The sequence below is a fragment of the Anomaloglossus baeobatrachus genome, chromosome 11 (assembly GCF_048569485.1).
Source record: "Anomaloglossus baeobatrachus isolate aAnoBae1 chromosome 11, aAnoBae1.hap1, whole genome shotgun sequence".
Lineage (NCBI taxonomy): Eukaryota > Metazoa > Chordata > Amphibia > Anura > Aromobatidae > Anomaloglossus > Anomaloglossus baeobatrachus.
The window spans coordinates 177,727,806-177,746,628 of record NC_134363.1 but is presented as its reverse complement, the minus strand read 5'-3'; the positions used below and the strand labels follow the sequence as shown (position 1 = coordinate 177,746,628).

At 42.9% G+C, this 18,823-nt stretch overlaps 1 protein-coding gene across 2 annotated transcripts in view; it reads left to right on the top strand.

Moving 5' to 3' along the window:
* Positions 1–18,622, top strand: part of LOC142257152 (interleukin-18-like) — a 59,969-nt gene extending 41,347 nt beyond the window's left edge. Inside the window, exons 1-6 of one of the 2 annotated variants that reach the window (XM_075329269.1) lie at positions 3,232–3,451; positions 10,199–10,240; positions 11,751–11,783; positions 13,658–13,795; positions 15,142–15,287; positions 17,182–18,622. In XM_075329269.1, the coding sequence (XP_075185384.1) occupies positions 10,210–10,240; positions 11,751–11,783; positions 13,658–13,795; positions 15,142–15,287; positions 17,182–17,391 (558 nt within the window). In that variant the 5' untranslated portion in view covers positions 3,232–3,451; positions 10,199–10,209 and the 3' untranslated portion in view covers positions 17,392–18,622. Of the gene's footprint in view, positions 1–3,231; positions 3,452–10,198; positions 10,241–11,750; positions 11,784–13,657; positions 13,796–15,141; positions 15,288–17,181 lie in introns of those variants that run through there. The other variant, XM_075329268.1, reaches the window with a different exon arrangement.
* The last annotated feature ends 201 nt before the right edge of the window (positions 18,623–18,823 follow it).

Genomic DNA, 18,823 nt, shown 5'->3' with positions numbered 1-18,823 from the left:
AGTAGTATTCAACCCCCTGCAGATTTAGCAGGTTTACACATTTGGAATTAACTTGGCATTGTGACATTTGGACTGTAGATCAGCCTGGAAGTGTGAAATGCAGCAAAAAAGAATGTTATTTCTTTTTTTTTTTTTTTTTTTTTTTTAAATTGTGAAAAGTTTATTCAGAGGGTCATTTATTATTCAACCCCTCAAACCACCAGAATTCTGTTTGGTTCCCCTAAAGTATTAAGAAGTATTTCAGGCACAAAGAACAATGAGCTTCACATGTTTGGATTAATTATCTCTTTTTCCAGCCTTTTCTGACTAATTAAGACCCTCCCCAAACTTGTGAACAGCACTCATACTTGGTCAACATGGGAAAGACAAAGCAGCATTCCAAGGCCATCAGAGACAAGATCGTGGAGGGTCACAAGGCTGGCAAGGGGTACAAAACCCTTTCCAAGGAGTTGGGCCTACCTGTCTCCACTGTTGGGAGCATCATCCGGAAGTGGAAGGCTTATGGAACTACTGTTAGCCTTCCACAGCCTGGACAGCCTTTGAAAGTTTCCACCCGTGCTGAGGCCAGGCTTGTCCAAAGAGTCAAGGCTAACCCAAGGACAACAAGGAAGGAGCTCCGGGAAGATCTCATGGCAGTGGGGACATTGGTTTCAGTCAATACCATAAGTAACGTACTCCATCGCAATGGTCTCCGTTCCAGACGAGCCCGTAAGGTACCTTTACTTTCAAAGCGTCATGTCAAGGGTCGTCTACAGTTTGCTCATGATCACTTGGAGGACTCTGAGACAGACTGGTTCAAGGTTCTCTGGTCTGATGAGACCAAGATCGAGATCTTTGGTGCCAACCACACACGTGACGTTTGGAGACTGGATGGCACTGCCTACGACCCCAAGAATACCATCCCTACAGTCAAGCATGGTGGTGGCAGCATCATGCTGTGGGGCTGTTTCTCAGCCAAGGGGCCTGGCCATCTGGTCCGCATCCATGGGAAGATGGATAGCACGGCCTACCTGGAGATTTTGGCCAAGAACCTCCGCTCCTCCATCAAGGATCTTAAGATGGGTCGTCATTTCATCTTCCAACAAGACAACGACCCAAAGCACACAGCCAAGAAAACCAAGGCCTGGTTCAAGAGGGAAAAAATCAAGGTGTTGCAGTGGCCTAGTCAGTCTCCTGACCTTAACCCAATTGAAAACTTGTGGAAGGAGCTCAAGATTAAAGTCCACATGAGACACCCAAAGAACCTAGATAACTTGGAGAAGATCTGCATGGAGGAGTGGGCCAAGAAAACTTCAGAGACCTGTGCCGGCCTGATCAGGTCTTATAAAAGAAGATTATTAGCTGTAATTGCAAACAAGGGTTATTCCACAAAATATTAAACCTAGGGGTTGAATAATAATTGACCCACACTTTTATGTTGAAAATGTATTAAAATATAACTGAGCAACATAACTTGTTGGTTTGTAAGATTTATGCATCTGTTAATAAATCCTGCTCTTGTTTGAAGTTTGCAGGCCCTAACTTATTTGCATCTTATCAAACCTGCTAAATCTGCAGGGGGTTGAAGACTACTTGTAGGCACTGTATATTACTATGGCCAGGTATCGCATTACCAATCGAGGTGCCTTAGTATGATGTGTTCAATTTCTTCTTTTTTTTGCTGCTTTTGGGTGATTCTGCAGAAAAAATAAATTGCATTTTGACCACACAACGTTTCACAATAGGATTCTGGTACGAGAAGGAAAAAGGGAACGGTCCTGCACTTGTCAAGGCAATAATAATAGCGCAACTCAATCTGTTTTCAGATTTTAAGGCTGACGGAAGGCCGTGTCAGCATACGTCACAGTCACTCCATTTCCGCACTCGTGTGCCTTGCTAAATCAGGTAATCACGTGTCTGCCAGGGAAATGCACAAAGTGAGAAAACAGTATGCGGACTGCTCCTGAGCTCCCCCTAGTGGTGGCCATGGGCAGGCAGAAGACATCATTTCATTGGGACATAAAACAAATACCAAAAAAGTCTGTTTTATTAACAGAATCAACTTAATACTTTACCTATTAATTCAGCACCGATATTTTGATTTTATACCCCTTATACCCAATATTTGTCAAGGGTGGGCTAGGATAGCAGGGGAGACCTGAACTGGTCCTCAGACAGGGATCCCTGTACCGACCCTTATCCCAGAGATACAATTAAGGGTAGTGAGGTCTTGGCCCCCAGCGTGTCCCTGTCTCCTCACCAGACCCTGACCTAACTGCCCCGAACCCCTAAACCCATGGGGGGGGTGGACACACCAACATAATTCCCCCTCAAAAGACATGGACAGGGGGTAGAACAGAAACTCACTCACCCTGCAAACAACCACAAAGGGCAAGCAATAAAGGCACAGGAGGAAACAAAATATACAAGCAAAACACACAAGCAGCAGATTAGAGGATTGCCAAAGACACCGGATTTTTGCATGAGCGGATGCTATCTTCGGCGATCTCCTTACAAACTCCCTAGCCTTATATAGGGAGAGACCAGCTGAGGATGGTAATCAGCAACCTGACTCTCAGAAGAGTCGTACACTGCTCCAAAAAGCATTAACTCCTGTATGACTGAAGCAGTGGAAACAACTCAGCCGAAGCCCAGCAGAGCTGAGCAATTTAAAGAAACCAGGTAGCCTGTCGGGGTCTGCAATGTGAACAGGGTCCGATGTGATTGCTGTAATCCGTGAATGTGGATCCGTATTGCATATGATAATACTGGCGGTGTAATGAAGGAGGCTGGCTGTCAGGCTAAGTTCATTAGCCAAGCCAGCCCCCTCCCCATTTCCAGATGGGACCGTAGTCAGAGGTTCTTTGATTCTAATCTAGTTTACGTGCCTAATCTAGTTTACCTTCCAGTAAAAATCAATGTTGCAATCGCTCTCAATCGTTGGGCTGTGTAAACGTGCCGTCGATCAACTGATGAATGAGCATAGGGAAATTTTTTACTCTTTGCAGCTGGAATTAGTTGTTTTATGCTGCCTAATTAAAGGGGCTTTCCACCACAATACTATTGATGATCTCTTCGTAGGAAAGCACTTGGCGATCAGCTATCATGCTCAGTCTCAGCCGCTTTGCACCTACGCTGCCTCCTACATCTTGTGTCCCTTCCCTATTATCTATAGGACTCGGGTGGAGAAAGGAGGGGGTTAACCCTTTAAAGAAAAAAAAACAATTGGCCGTGTGTCTTACTATGCAGAGATCTTTTGGTGTGCTACCAAGGCACAGATTGCATCATCTAAAAAAGTCCCCTTAGTCGCAAAAGTGCGAGAAGCAAAAGAAGACATTCCTCCCAGTAGAAGTTTGGCACAGTCCATCGTAATAAGACATCGTGCGGAGGGAAGGGGCTGTCACTACTCTGAGAGTGCGAAAGAAGAAACGTCTCAGGTCTCTCCATTCATTAACAGCTGCAGTATTCCAAGGTAAGAGAATGTATGCATGTGTTATATATATATACATATAGATATATTGCATACATAGAGTGTAGATATATATATATATATATATATATATATATATAGATAAACACTCTATATAAGCTACATACAGTCATATGAAAAAGTTTGTGCACCCCTATTAATGTTAACCTATTTTCTTTATAACAATTTGGGTTTTTGCTATTTCAGTTTCATATATCTAATAACTGATGGACTGAGTAATATTTCTGGATTGAAATGAGGTTTATTGTACTAACAGAAAATGTGCAATCCGCATTTAAACAAAATTTGACCGGTGCATAAGTATGGGCACCCTTATCAATTTCTTGATTTGAACACTCCTAACTACTTTTTACTGACTTACTAAAGCACTAAATTGGTTTTGTAACCTCATTGAGCTTTGAGCTTCATAGGCAGGTGCATCCAATCATGAGAAAAGGTATTTAAGGTGGCCACTTGCAAGTTGTTCTCCTATGTGAATCTCCTATGAAGAGTGGCATCATGGGCTCCTCAAATCAACTCTCAAATGATCTGAAAACAAAGATTATTCAGCATAGTTGTTCAGGGGAAGGAAACAAAAAGTTGTCTCAGAGATTTAAACTGTCAGTTTCCACTGTGAGGAACATAGTAAGGAAATGGAAGAACACAGGTACAGTTCTTGTTAAGCCCAGAAGTGGCAGGCCAAGAAAAATATCAAAAAGGCAGAGAAGAAGAATGGTGAGAACAGTCAAGGACAATCCACAGACCACCTCCAGAGACCTGCAGCATCATCTTGCTGCAGATGGTGTCACTGTGCATCGGTCAACAATACAGCGCACGTTGCACAAGGAGAAGCTGTATGGGAGAGTGATGCAAAAGAAGCCGTTTCTGCAAGCACGCCACAAACAGAGTCGCCTGAGGTATGCAAAAGCACATTTGGACAAGCCAGTTACATTTTGGAAGAAGGTCCTGTGGACTGATGAAACAAAGATTGAGTTGCTTGGTCATATAAAAAGGCGTTATGCATGGAGGCAAAAAAACACGGCATTCCAAGAAAAGCACTGGCTACCCACAGTAACATTTGGTGGAGGTTCCATCATGCTTTGGGGCTGTGTGGCCAATGCCGGCACCGGGAATCTTGTTAAAGTTGAGGGTCGCATGGATTCAACTCAGTATCAGCAGATTCTTGACAATAATGTGCAAGAATCAGTGACGAAGCTGAAGTTACGCAGGGGATGGATATTTCAGCAAGACAATGATCCAAAACACCGCTCCAAATCTACTCAGGCATTCATGCAGAGGAACAATTACAATGTTCTGGAATGGCCATCCCAGTCCCCAGACCTGAATATCATTGAAAATCTGTGGGATGATTTGAAGCGGGCTGTCCATGCTCGGCGACCATCAAACTTAACAGAACTGGAATTGTTTTGTAAACAGGAATGGTCAAATCTACCTTCATCCAGGATCCAGGAACTCATTAAAAGCTACAGGAAGCGACTAGAGGCTGTTATTTTTGCAAAAGGAGGATCTACAAAATATTAATGTCACTTTTATGTTGAGGTGCCCATACTTTTGCACCGATCAAATTTTGTTTAAATGCGGATTGCACATTTTCTGTTAGTACAATAAACCTCATTTCAATCCAGAAATATTACTCAGTACATCAGTTATTAGATATATGAAACTGAAATAGCAAAAACCCAAATTGTTATAAAGAAAAAAGGTTAACATTAATAGGGGTGCACAAACTTTTTCATATGACTGTATATACAATCACACTGTACATACATCATATGTAGGCATATTGTATGCACATGCAGAAATAAATATCTTTTTTCGTATACATAGTTACACACACTTTCTACATACCATAAATGCATAATGTGCTTATATAAATTCCTTTCATATATATTAATATATTTTATATATACAGTACAAATCATAAGTTTAGACACCTGTTCATTCAATGCTTACCCTTATTCTTATTGGAATGTGCATATTGCAAATTCAGACTGAAGGCAGCAAAACCACCAAAGAACAAATATGGAAACAAGAAGAAGAAACAAATTTGAAACAAATCAGAATATTTGTTAAACCTTAGATTCCTCACCTTATACCTCCTTTTACTGTGATGACATCTTTAGGCTATGTGCGCACTAGGCGTTTTTTTGACGCTGTGTTTTTGTGTGTTTTTGGATGCAAAAAACGCACCCGCGGCAAAAACGCCCAAAACCGGTAAAACGCCGGTAAAATGCATGCGTTTTTTACCGCGTTTCGGTGCATTTTTGGCTGCGTTTTGCTGCATTTTAATCACTGCATTTTTCTGCGTTTTTCCAATGCATTGCATGGGGGTAAAACGCAGAAAAACGCAGGAAAGAATTGACATGTCCATTTTTTTTTAAGCTCAAAAACACAGCTGAAAAAAAAAGATTTGTGCGGACAACAAAAATGAAAAGTCATAGACTTTGCTGGGGAAGCAAAGTCATGCAGTTTTGAGCCCAAAAACGCCCAAAAACGCACCCGAAAAACGCACAAAACCGCCGCGAAACACGCCTTGGCATTCTCTCCAGCAGCTTCTTCAGGTCATCACCTGGAATGGCTCCAATGTTCTTGATAGAGTTCCCAGAAGTGTTCAGTAGTGATGGGAGACCGTGCTCGCCCCTACTCGATACTTGCAGAGCTCGGTTGAGTATCATGGGTCCTCAGATGTTTCGTCCGTGAAACAATGAACACAAATCACAGGTTTCCTTCACTGCATGAAGTGAGCAGGCTCCCCAGGGAGAGCCACTTGGATTCTCTGAATAACTCTCACTTTCGGTTAAAACAACAATTTTGGATGTAGTGTGTCCCAGAAAAAACCCTCCACCTTCCCTTTCCCCGGAAATGCTCTGTATATGGCTATCAGTATGTGGGCAGATAGACAAATCACCAATCATTGACTTCCATAATACTCGTTACTCAAGTTGAGCCCTTTCAGAGCGTCTGACCCGCTCGGCTCAGGTAACGAGCACCTGTCTAGTGCTCAGCACTTTTTGCTACTTTACTTTCACTCAGCTTCTAACTGATCCCAAACCATCTCAATTGGGTAGAGATTGGGTGATTGTGGAAGCTATGTTCTCTAAGGCCACCTACATAACTCCCCTTCTTGGTCACATAGTCACTTATAAACCCCTCAAATTTGCTTTGGATTTTGTTTTGTTGTGTTGGTCCCAATAAATCAAATCAAACATGATGCTGTGCTAACCATGCTGAGAAAGTTTGCTATGAATTTGGAATAAATCATCAGTAGTGTCACCAGCAAAGCACTTTCACATCACACCTCCTCCATGCTTCACAGTGGGTACCACGCATGTATAGACCAACCTCTCACCTTTTCACAATGACATGGCAGTTGTTATCAAATATCTCACGTTCAGACCACAAAACAGATTTCCACTGATCAGTAATTTTATTGCTTGAGCCAAACAAGTCTATTCTTCTTGTTTGTGGTCCTCAGTTGTGGCTTATTTGTAGCACTTAGACCATAAAGTCCTGCTTCTATCAGTCTCCTTTGGAAAGTTGATGTTGACATGTGCCTACTAGTTGATGTCTATGCATCATTTATAAGGGCTGTTACCTGAGGTGCTGTCAGTTTGCTGTTTCTGAAGATGGTAACTCTGATGAACTTATCCTCTACAGCAGAGGTCATTCTTGATCTTCCTTTCCTGGTCCTCATGATTACAGATTCTTAATAGCAATTTATGGTTTATGGCTTTTATAACTGCACTTGAGAGTATTTTCAGTGTTCTAGCAATTTATTGGATTGACTGACATTTGTCTCTTAAAGTGATAATACACCTCCCACACTACTTCATTCACCATTTATATTAAAAAGAAATCCTCGACGTTCCATAGTAATCCAATGGAGTAATGTCCCACAACACCCATCGATTCCTATTGAGCTGCGTTCTGATAATGGATAATGGAAGCCCGGAATTTCTCAAGAGCGGTGACATCAGTAACTTAGTGACGTCACTGCTCGTAAGAAATTCTGGGCCTCCTGCTGACCGCCAGTGACCTGTAGAGCTTTATTCTGAGAATGTTCACAAAACTAAGCTCCATAGAAATTGATGGGCATCATGGGACATTACTCCATTGAGTTATGTCGGAATATCGAGGATTTTTATAATTCAATAAATTGGTGAGCGAAGGCATGTGAGGGAGTCTTTATTCAAATATTTTTTTTTCCTTGTGTGGCTGTTTTTTAACTCCACACTTGCTGGGTTAGTAATGGGGGTGTCTGATAGATGGATATCCATTACTAACCCCTAGGCTTGATGACAGCTATCAATTCACAGCTGACATCAACCCCACAAGTATTACCCAGATTGTCACTGCACCAGGGTAATCGGGAGGAGCCAGGCAGAGCACCAGAATTGGAAAATCTAATGGATGTGCCACTTCTGAGGCGACTGCAGGCTGCTATTTTCAAGCTGGGAGGGGCCAAATAACTATGGGCCTTCCCAGCCTAATACCAACCTTCAGCTGTGTGCGTTACCTTGGCTGGTTATCAAAAATATGGTGTGGAGCCCATGCTGTTTTTTTAAATTATTTCTTTAAATGGTGTTGGATCTCCTCTATTTTTAGTAACCAACCAAAGTAAAGCTGACAGCTAAGGGTTGCAGCTTGCAGTTGTCTTCTTTACCTGTTCTGCTTATTAAAATTAGGCAGGAGCCCACATTACTTTTTTTTTAATTTATTCCCTATCCACATTTGTTTGCAGAGCAATTGCCTCCATTTTGCTTCCTTTTGCAGCCTCCTAGCCCTTACCATGTCCATTTTACAGCACATAAGTTTGTGTCTCCATTGACTTATTTGGAGTCCGGGTATGAGGTCAAGTTTGGGTTCTAAACCAAACGTTTAACTAAAGTCCATCCAAACCCAGTGAACCTGAACATCCAGAGGTCCGCTCATCTCTATTCAGCACTGTATAGAGCTCTGCAAAGTCACATGATCGTGTGAAACACTTTCTGGAGGTAGGTGTTTCCACAATTGAACTGTTGACAAGGCATGCATGGTCAGTGGAAGCCATGTGAGGTGACCACTTGATGAAGCCAAGGGGGTGTAAAGCTGTCACCAGAGTAAAAGAAGGGTGCTGTGAGGTATACACAAATTCTGTTTTGTTTAACGTGTTTCTATACCCTTGTTTCCATATCTGTTTCTTCATTTGGATTTGCTGCCTTCAGTCTGAATTTGTAATGTGCACATTTCAATAAGATCAAAGAAAACGATTGCATGAACAGATGCATCCAACTTTTTGACTGGCCCTGTGCATACATACTGCATATACATAAGTCCAGGACAGATATACTTGCACATATTCAGCCTACAGTATAGTCGTAAGCTTTTCCGGACGTCTATTCTAACGTTGAAGGCTGAATGTGTGTTCTTTTGTCTCAGTCGGCCGGTGTGCACATGCAAGCCATTGGTTTAGCGTAAAGGGAAGTACAACAGACTGCACATGACTATGCAGTGAGGTGCGGCACAGAAGCAATCAGTATACCGTGTGGTTTCTGCCTCCTTACAGTGGGTCCCTTTGGGAAACAGACACCTCAGTGACCACTGTTGGGCGCAGACCTCTTGAACTTATGCGCCTGACAGTGTGTACAAACAAAATCGGTATGGTCCGATGGGTGTCGCTGCTCTCGGTCCAGCGCCTCCTCCATCTAGTGCAGTCACATGTTCCTTCCCAGCCCCAAGCGTCATCCACACAGAAGCCGCCATTGCCGCTCCTGCGCATGCGCACTTTGATCTGCCGGGCTGAGGGCAGAGCAAAGTACTGTAATGCGCAGGCGCGAGGACAGGTCAACGACCACCCCTGCACATGCGCACAACAATACCTTGACTAATCCATCACTCTCAAGTCATGGGTAAAATGTGTAAAATGTGTAATCAGTGAAGACAGGTTTTCCTTTTACTTAGATAAATAACAATTGGTGCTTTTAAAATTCTATGGAGAGGAATGAGGGGAGAAGCTAGAGGCAGGACCAAACATTTTACTGCAAGTTCTCCTGAAAACACAGTGACAGTTCTCCTTAGAGCTTTGGCATGAACTGCCATCTCGTATCTCAGTAGTGGTAAAATCTGTATTCACTGAAGACGCATTTTACCTGTGAACTGAAAATAAAAAAAAATGAATGATCAGTCCAGACATCACGCCTTCAGTGATCCATGATGGGACCGGGGGATCCAATGGATGTATTGTATAATGATATCAGCATTTTTTTTTTACTGTGCAGAATTGCAGAAGCTGATGATTACTGCACGTCTCCTCAGTCACATCACACGTGTTATGTTATTACTACACAGTGAATTCAAGCACTTCATGACCTATTACACTCCGGGGAAATCCCTGCACCGGAGGCGGCAAAGCCTTAGATAAACTACTATTATGTTTATTTAAAGAAGTCTGCTACTGAAGCCGTTTACCGCTTAAACTTTAAAGTTGAGACAATCCCTTCAATGGCCGATCCCCTAAAGGGATGACCCCAATTACATCTTCCATTCACGAGCCCCTATGGCCGGGTGTTGGATTATTGAGGGGCTTTGGCCTTATGTGATCAAATTCTGCAATTCTTCAGTGATTGTGCAAAAAAAAAAAAAAAAAAGAAATGACATTTGCAATGTGACCACAGTGATGCTGGGTGTGAGATGGAGCGGTCCTGCACTTATCCAGCCACTTATAGTGAAGCAAAGCAATTTTTTTTCCAGCTTGTGGGAAGATGGACGGAAGGCAGAATCAGCGGAATCACCGTAAGTCACAGTTATGATTTGTTAAACCATTGCCGGCTCCGTGCCGTTCTTGATGCATTTTGTATTTCACTATATTTATTGCATATGGATAAACAGCAAATAATACTGTGTGGCATGGAGTCAGAAGTCAGAGTATGAACAGTTCACACTATGCTCCTAAGCTCCCCCTAGTGGTGGCTGCACGAAGACATAACTTCATCATTTCATTGGAACATTAATTAATAATTTGCAATACAATTGTAATTAATAAAAGTAATTAACAGCTAATATACTTTACTTAGTAACTCATCACAGATTTTCCAATTTTATACCTTCACTCCAACGCAGGCAGGGAGTGTCAGCATGTGATGAAGGGGGCTGGCCAGCACCGAAATCTGTCCATGTGAACGGACCATATGATATGTGGGCACGCTGAGTATTTCGTGCAGAAATTTTCTGCACCATATCTGCGTCTTCTGGCAGAAAAACACCTCGTTTCTGGTGCGTGTTTTGCCTTGTTTTTTTACCATGTTTTTGGTGCGTTTTTGCCATGTTTATGGTGCGTTTTTGTTGCGTTTTTGCCTTCTGATTGGTTGCATTTTCAGTGCATTTTTGCCTTGCGATTTGGTGCGTTTTTGCCTTGTTTTTGGTGCGTTTTGCCTTGTTTTAGTGCGTTTTTGCCTTGTTTTCGGTGCGTTGTTTTTGGTGTGTTTTTGCTTCATTTTTGCCTTGTGTTTTTGGTGCATTTTTGCCATGTTTTTGGTGTGTTTTTGCTTCGTATTTTTGCTGCATTTTTGCCTTGTGTTTTTGGTGCATTTTTGCCTTGTGATTTGGTGCGTTTTTGCCTTGTTTTTGGTGCGTTTTGCCTTGTTTTAGTGCGTTTTTGCCTTGTTTTCGGTGTGTTGTTTTTGGTATGTTTTTGCTTCATTTTTGCCTTGTTTTTAGTGCGTTTTTGCCTTGTTTTCGGTGCGTTGTTTTTGGTGTGTTTTTGCTTCATTTTTGCCTTGTGTTTTTGGTGCATTTTTGCCATGTTTTTGGTGTGTTTTTGCTTTGTGTTTTTGCTGCATTTTTGCCTTTTGTTTTTGGTGCATTTTTGCCATGTTTTTAACTTGTATTTTTAGTGTTAATCTTTCCATTCGTTTTTCATAATGAAATCAATAGGTGGAAGCACTGAAAAACGCACGAAAAAATGCACCAAGAATTGACATGCTGCATAATATTTTCTGCCCCAAATCTGCAAGGAAATATTAAGCAATGTGCACAAAACTTCAAAATTCTCATTGACTTTGCTGACTTAAGGATAGACATGCAGATTTGTGACAAAACTGCACCAAAAAATGCATAAAATACTCAGTGTGTGCACATGGCCAAAAACTGTACACGTCATGACACGCTGATATAACATTTTCCCCATTACAATGGAAGACCAAGATGGCAAAACCAATATTAGTACTTTCCCCATACCATATTACATTATTGTTACTTTTATGACTTCTTTATGTTTTTTTTACATCTTTTTTTTTAATTCTAGATTATGTTCTTCGAGAGAAAAGACATTCCTTTGGTAAGATAAGTTCAGTGTTATTTCTAGAAGTTGCCATGCTATAATGAAGCCTGTCTATATTAGATTTCTGTATACCTTTTACCCTGGTGGTCTAGGGTATGGAAGGGGTAAATAAATCATTCACTGGTGGTCATTGGTGGTTATTAAAGGAGTTAATGTAGACCTCCTATTTGGTTAATAATGACCCCATTTAGAAACTTCCACTCAGTAAAATAAACCGTAGAAGTGGCGCTCCACTTTCATAGTGAGTGATGAAACCACATGGTTGACATTCTCTAATGTTCGGCGCGGTAGACCGGTGATGATGTGGTTTCATCACTCACTATCAAAGTTACAATTACAGGAAGCATCATAGATTTCAGGGAAACCCCTTTTTTTACATCAGCTCAATGGATAATACTCCCAGAAAAGTTATTAAGACTTGTCTGTACATGACTATAATTGTAGAGTGGTAGGGGACAGAACGGTCGGCTTATGTAGACCTGTACCGGGGAGAGGAAAATCTAGAACAAACCACGATCATCGCGCAAGAGCTATCAGATCCTGTGACACTCTTCAACAGAAGAAAAAGTTGTGAAACTCACCTCACCCATTATATAAGTGGAAACGTTTTAGGCAAATGTGGAAAAAATACTGCAGAGTAGTCTTAAGGCGACAAAGATTAGAGGTGGTGTTGACAAGGAGAGGTTCAGATCAGGGTTTGGCCACTAAACGGGGCATGGAAAGGGCTAAACATTTCCATGATACTCAACTTCTCCCGGATGACAATTTTAAAAAGTTAAAGGTGTTCTTCACTATTTGGGCAACCCCTACTCATTCCCTATAAGCCTATACTCAACTCCGGTGCAGCCACAGCTCCAACAATGTCTAAAGTCGCGTTCCTGGGGCTCAGGTAACATTTTTATCACACGCAAGCCCTGAGACCGGTCAGCGTCGGCTTCCTTCTCTCCACCTTCGGATATTTGAGCAGGAAGTCAACGCAGTGCTCACTTCCTGCTCAAATCTCCGAAGGCAGGGAGAAGGAAGCCGGCGCCGATTGGTCTTGGGGCTTGCGTGTCATAACAATGTCACATAGTCCCCTGGAATGTGGCTTCAGACATCGATGGAATTGTGGCAGCACCAAACGGAAGTATAGACTTATTTATATTTATGGGGACCAAAAACAGATGATCGGCAGGAATGCAGGGTGTCGGACCCCGGGCAATCAGACATTAATGACCTATCCTAAGGATTGGCCATCAATGTAAAAGTAGTGGATAACCCCTTTAACTAATGTTACTTTACTGATGTCATAAATTCATCTTACAGTGTATTTATTCCTCTTTTTTGTTGCTTTTTTTATATTATATATAGTGTAGGGACTTACAAACATGAGGTTCCCGTGACGGTGTTGTAGGCTTCCGTCTTATGGCCATAACACCAACTAAAAACCTCAGATTTTTTTGTACAGGATACAGCCAGGCCCCTTTTTGTGTTGCATATTACAGTTCCTGTCCATGTATGGTGCACAGATGAAGTACGGCTTGGCAGCTCGCCTGATCTAATAGTATGGGCGTCACCTAATAGGTTGCGGGTTTGTGACTGTGCATCTGCTTGTGTGAACAGCGCTCTATGCAAGCCATCAGTGTGCAGTTTTACCATCCAGCAATTGCCCCCTCCATGTTTTGGAAGTGTAGGTGTGATTTGCTTCTCCTGCACCTGTGATGCTTCCACCTAGGGGGGTGGGGGGGGGGCTTAGCTGTATCCTGCTGGAGTAGTAGTTTTTGGCCTGCAGTTCCATCTTTGCTGTAAGTAATGATATTTATTCCTCTTTTTTGTTGCTTTTTGTATATTACAGTTTTGTTTTAGCATCCATTTTTGTTCTGTCATTACAGATGAAATTGATGCCTTCAAAATGAGCCTCAATATGCAAAGAGTATTTCCACAGGTCATTAAAAATGGCCTAAACGAACTGTTGATCGCCCACCCAGAAAAGGCCCATGCCATTTTTGAACCAGACGAGGATACTACAGGTGAGGAAATATGTTTCTTTTGCATACAGGCAATGTTGCCAGTCCATAGATAATTAGTAGAGTGGCGGTGTGCATGCACGGCCATTGCTACATAAAGGGCTCACTCACACATTTATCGCAAAGCTCTTGGACTAATGTTACACAATCGGGTAGTGCCGAACAGCATTTTTTTCTTATGCCGATACGGCATGAGAAAAAATTTCAACATGCTATGAGCGGCGGCAAAAATCGATCGGCACACACCCATACAAGTCTATGGGTGCATGGGATTATTCGGACTGCACTCGGATGTCATCGTCGGACTCGTAGAATGGAGAAGATGGAGACATTTTGTTCTCCATCTTCTCCTCACCCGTGATATGATTCTCTCATGTAAAATCGAGACTTCAGAGACCTGTTGCCATGGGCTGTCGGGATCTGCACACGCGGATTACTTCTACGGCATCGGTCGCTGTTCACATTGCAGTGTCCGACAGGCAACCTGATCTCTCTTAAGTGCTCAGCTCTGTCGGGCGTCGACTGAGTTGTTTCACTTCTCCCAGCCTTGCAGGAGTTAATCCTTTTGGAGCAGTGTGCTGAGAGCCAAGTTGCTGATTACCTGCCACAGCTGGTCTCCTCCTATTTAAGGCTGAGGTGTGTAGTAGGAGACCACCGAAGATAGTCTCTGCTTGCAATGGTGAAATCCTGGTGTCCATTGCATACCTTTTTTTGGTGATCAGCAACTTGTTGTTAGTGCTGTTTGTGAGTTCCCTGGTGTGAATTACTCCTACCCCTTTAGGTTTATTCCCTCCGGCGTTGTTTTGTCTCTCCTCTGTGGTTATTTGCGGTGGGAGTATGTTTCAGTTTGATCCCCTCATCTGTGTCTTGGGGAGGTTGTTACTTTGGGTCCAGCTCATCCATTGGTTGGGGGTACGGGAGAGGTTTTAGGACAGGGCCCGACAAGAGACAGGGCCAAGGTGGAGACCTGGACCTCCCTACCATCATGGGTATCTCCAGTGTCAGGGTGAGTGCAGGGCCCACAGTCTTAGGGTGAGCTTAGCAACCCTTGACACCCGTTCTCAGGATTCATGGGTTGCACTTGACCATCAGTAAGTCGTCACCTACTCTGTGGAGTTCAGAGCCGTGATAATGTTTTTTTAAATAGATCCAAATTAATTGTACTGGATTCCATCATGTACGATGCACATGACAGGCAAAGGGCTAGAGACGATCCTACTCATAAAGTATAAAAAAAAAAATAGATCACAAACCCTACAAAAATAAAGAGTAGCAGAAAAGTAAAAGATGCAAATAATCAGTAATCGGTGTGCATTGTGGAGTTTGGTAATATTATGTTTGTGTTACAGCCGAGCAAGCCGCATTCTACCTGCACAAATACAGAGAGGATGCTCATCACAGATTTGGATTACCGGTAACCATCAGCTGCAAAATAGGAAATAGGAATTATGTCCTGAAGGTGGGAAATTCAGAAAGTGATGCTGTGTATGTGGAGGTAAGAGATGAACAGATAATATCATAATTGAGGGTTTTGTCCCCATGTAACAGGACAATGATCGACCAATTGCTTCATGCCCCAAACAGGCGTTTGTTGAATAGTGCACTGACGTATGATGTACCAATTTCATAATGTAGCACTCATGGCCGGTGTAGGGGCAGCAAGCAAGATAAGTGACCCCACTGGACTACAGGGGGACCCCCGGCTTACCCCTTGGAGGGAGGGGCTTAACTACGTGCCCACCGCGAGGCAGACACCAGATACCACTCCCAGGACAGTGACTGGGAATATGGCAGCTGACCCCTAGGACAAGTGATGACTCTGGTATAGGTACAGGTGCACGTAGGTACAGACGGCATGTCTGAGGCAGACAGGCGAGCAGATACAGACAAGTATGGGGGGCAATGCAGGGACAAATAGGTATGGGAATACAGACTCAGGTACAGGTGACGGATACAGGGATAACGGAATCTGACAACTACCTAGACAGACAGGACACTAACTAACTAAATATGTTGTGCAGGCACCTCCCCTAATGGGAGGGTGCCTAAAATATGCCTCTCAGTCACAGGCTGAGAAGCATTTCCTGGAAATAGCGCACCAGCCCTTTAACAGGAGGACCAGTGTGCGTGTGCCTGCCCTAAGCACACTCTCGGAAGACCTGGGCTGCATGCACAGATCCTGGGAGGAGGAGGAGGAGGTAGGAGCACACGTGGACAACTGCAGGGTAGCGGGGGAGGAAGCAACCCAGGTTGGGCAGTCAGTAAGTCGGCGTTCCTGCATGGACGCCGGCACTACAAGGATTGTGCCTCCTTATTAATTTCATGTATCCTTCAGCTGCCGTTTTCCTCCGTAACAAATGTACTCTGTTCAGGGGCGACCGTACATATCTGTTGTAATTCACGCCCCATTTTGTGGATGAAATTGTGATGAATTTGTGGACTGCCCGCTCTGCTAAGTTCCATCTAATTTTCAAATGTTGGCCAGAACTAAAAATGACAAAAGTTGCAACTTTTTTGCACCACTTCAAGTCATGCAAACACTTGGCAACATTTCAGACACAGCAGAATTTTGATGAAAACTATATGAGGAATTGGGGCAAGTCACGGAAATCATTAGCTCTGTCTGATGATTCTTAGGAAGCGATACCCTGTCCTGCCGGTATCTATAAGCAATCATGGTGTGGCCCATATCAATCTTTGGGAAACAATATTTTTGATGACTCAGAATCTCTGTTCCGAGCTTCCGTCCGAACCCCCCACATATCAAGTTTCTGGCGTATGCGCCGCCGATAGGGCCATTGACTATAATGGTGCAGATGGAGTCACCGTGTGCTCTGTCGTGCACCATTTTCGGGAGTATACGCTTTCTGCAGGTGGACACCCAGATGCAGTCTACTATGTCTGGGTGTCCATCTCCGGAAAGCGTATGCTCCCAAAAATGGTGCACGACAGAGGACACGGTGACTTTGTCTGCTCCGTTATAGTTAATAGCTATCTCTGACTATGTCAGAAACCCGTTTTGCGGGGGGTTGGGACAGCAGCCCCGATGGGACCACTGAACGGAGATCAGAACACAGTGTGAAAGCCCCTAAGGGAAAGTTCTCACCATCATTCAGTGTTCCTGCTTTCTGGTCGATATTACGGCCACAGATCTGTACCTGTCCGCAGGTCTCATGACCCAAGTTATGAAAGTTCTTGGAGCAAATATTTGAGGGCATAAAATGGGCGAAAGAAAAATGGTCCTTAAAGTAAATGCTTCACCAATGATGATGAATTTGTTCTTTAACCCATATGACCCATCTCTTTTACGGTAACATATCTGTATTATACATTATGCCACAATGTGTCCTTAGTATTTACGACTATTAATCATGACCCTTATTTTTTAGGAACAAGTATTGCCAAAAGAAATCCCATCAACAACCAGTGAATTGATCTTCTACCTGCAAGAATTTTCGATTGGGCACCCGTATTTCTGCTTTGAGTCATCATTGAAGGAAGGATTTTGCCTCGCGTGGAACGCAGAAAAGAAACTGATACTGAAACCTAAAGGTTCCCTGGATGAAACAATAAGCTTTTTGCTTGTTAGACAAAACTGACAACTAAAACATGTATAATAAGCAACAAGAGGGTAAAATGTACTGACTGATGGGGCAAGGCAGGTTATAGACACGGTATTATTGCCTTTTGGTAAGAATCTAGAGAATTAGGCCAAATAGGGACTCATATAGAAATACCAAATTGCTCATTTCATTTCTTGAGGTGGCTCCAACCCAATAACTCCCATCTCACGAAAAGAGGACCTGCTACTTATCAGATTTTCTTCCCATCCATTGTGGAAGAGATGGCCTCCATGACATAGGACCAAAAGTAGACAACTTCAATGTGGAAGGAGCTTGTGGTCAACGTGAGCTGATCCCCATCTCTCCACGGGGCTTTACAAGAAGAACCACAACCCTGACAATTGGCACAAATAATTGGCTGCGACTCAGAACCCACAATGGGTTAGAAACGCATTAGTATTTTCTTAAAAAGGGATAATTTATGTTTTTATTTCTGGTTTTAATGAATAATTACATAAACTGCATGTTTTGATAAAGAATTGTTTTTCGATTGATCCAATCGAGTGTCAGGAAGTCATTGTGATAATTCAATCACCTCCTGTGTCTCAAGGTCTCAGCTATTTCCATTTGAAGTGGGGAGTTGATCGTTTCTCTTGTTATTTTACAGATGAGTCTGTGCTACGCTCTACTTTGCTTTTTTGTCCCACTAAAAAGGTGGACATCACTGGAAAAGTGGTCAAGCAGTTGTGCAAAATGTCTTAATTTGAACTTTGTTTTGCCTTCCTCAAGTGCTGAATGGAGTGTAAGGTGGTTCCTCCTCGTTGGCGTAAAAAAATAGGCATGAGGAGTCCAATGGGATATTATAGAATACCGTACGGATTACTATCTACGCATTTCAAGGTTTTATCCTGATGAAGGGGCAAGTGGGCCTTGAAACTCTGGAACTCTCTACCCCAGCATATAAGACTTCTCACCTACCATGGAAACCTTCAAAAGGAATATGAAGACCCACTTCTTCCGACAAGCCTACAACCTACAATAACCCTCAGACCAGTACCACTGCGCAACCAGCTCTGTCCTCACCTACTATATTCTCACACACACACCCCTCCCCCCACTACACCACTGCAAGACCAGCCCTACCCTCACCTACTGTATCCTCACCCATCCCCTGTAGACAGTGAGCCCTCGCGGGCAGGGTCCTCTCTCCTCCTGTACCAGTCTGTGCCTTGTATTGTTCATGATTACTGTACTTGTTTATGTATGCTCCTTATCACTTATAAAGCGCCATGGAATAAATGGCGCCATAATAATAATAATAATGATAATAATAATAAATCATACAATATTCTATAATATTATTGGACTCCTAACTAGAGATGAGTGAAAATGAGGTTCAGTGCTTGGTCTTCATGCTAAACACGTACTTTACAAAAAAAAACAGAGTTCGGGTTCAGAGTTTAGGTGC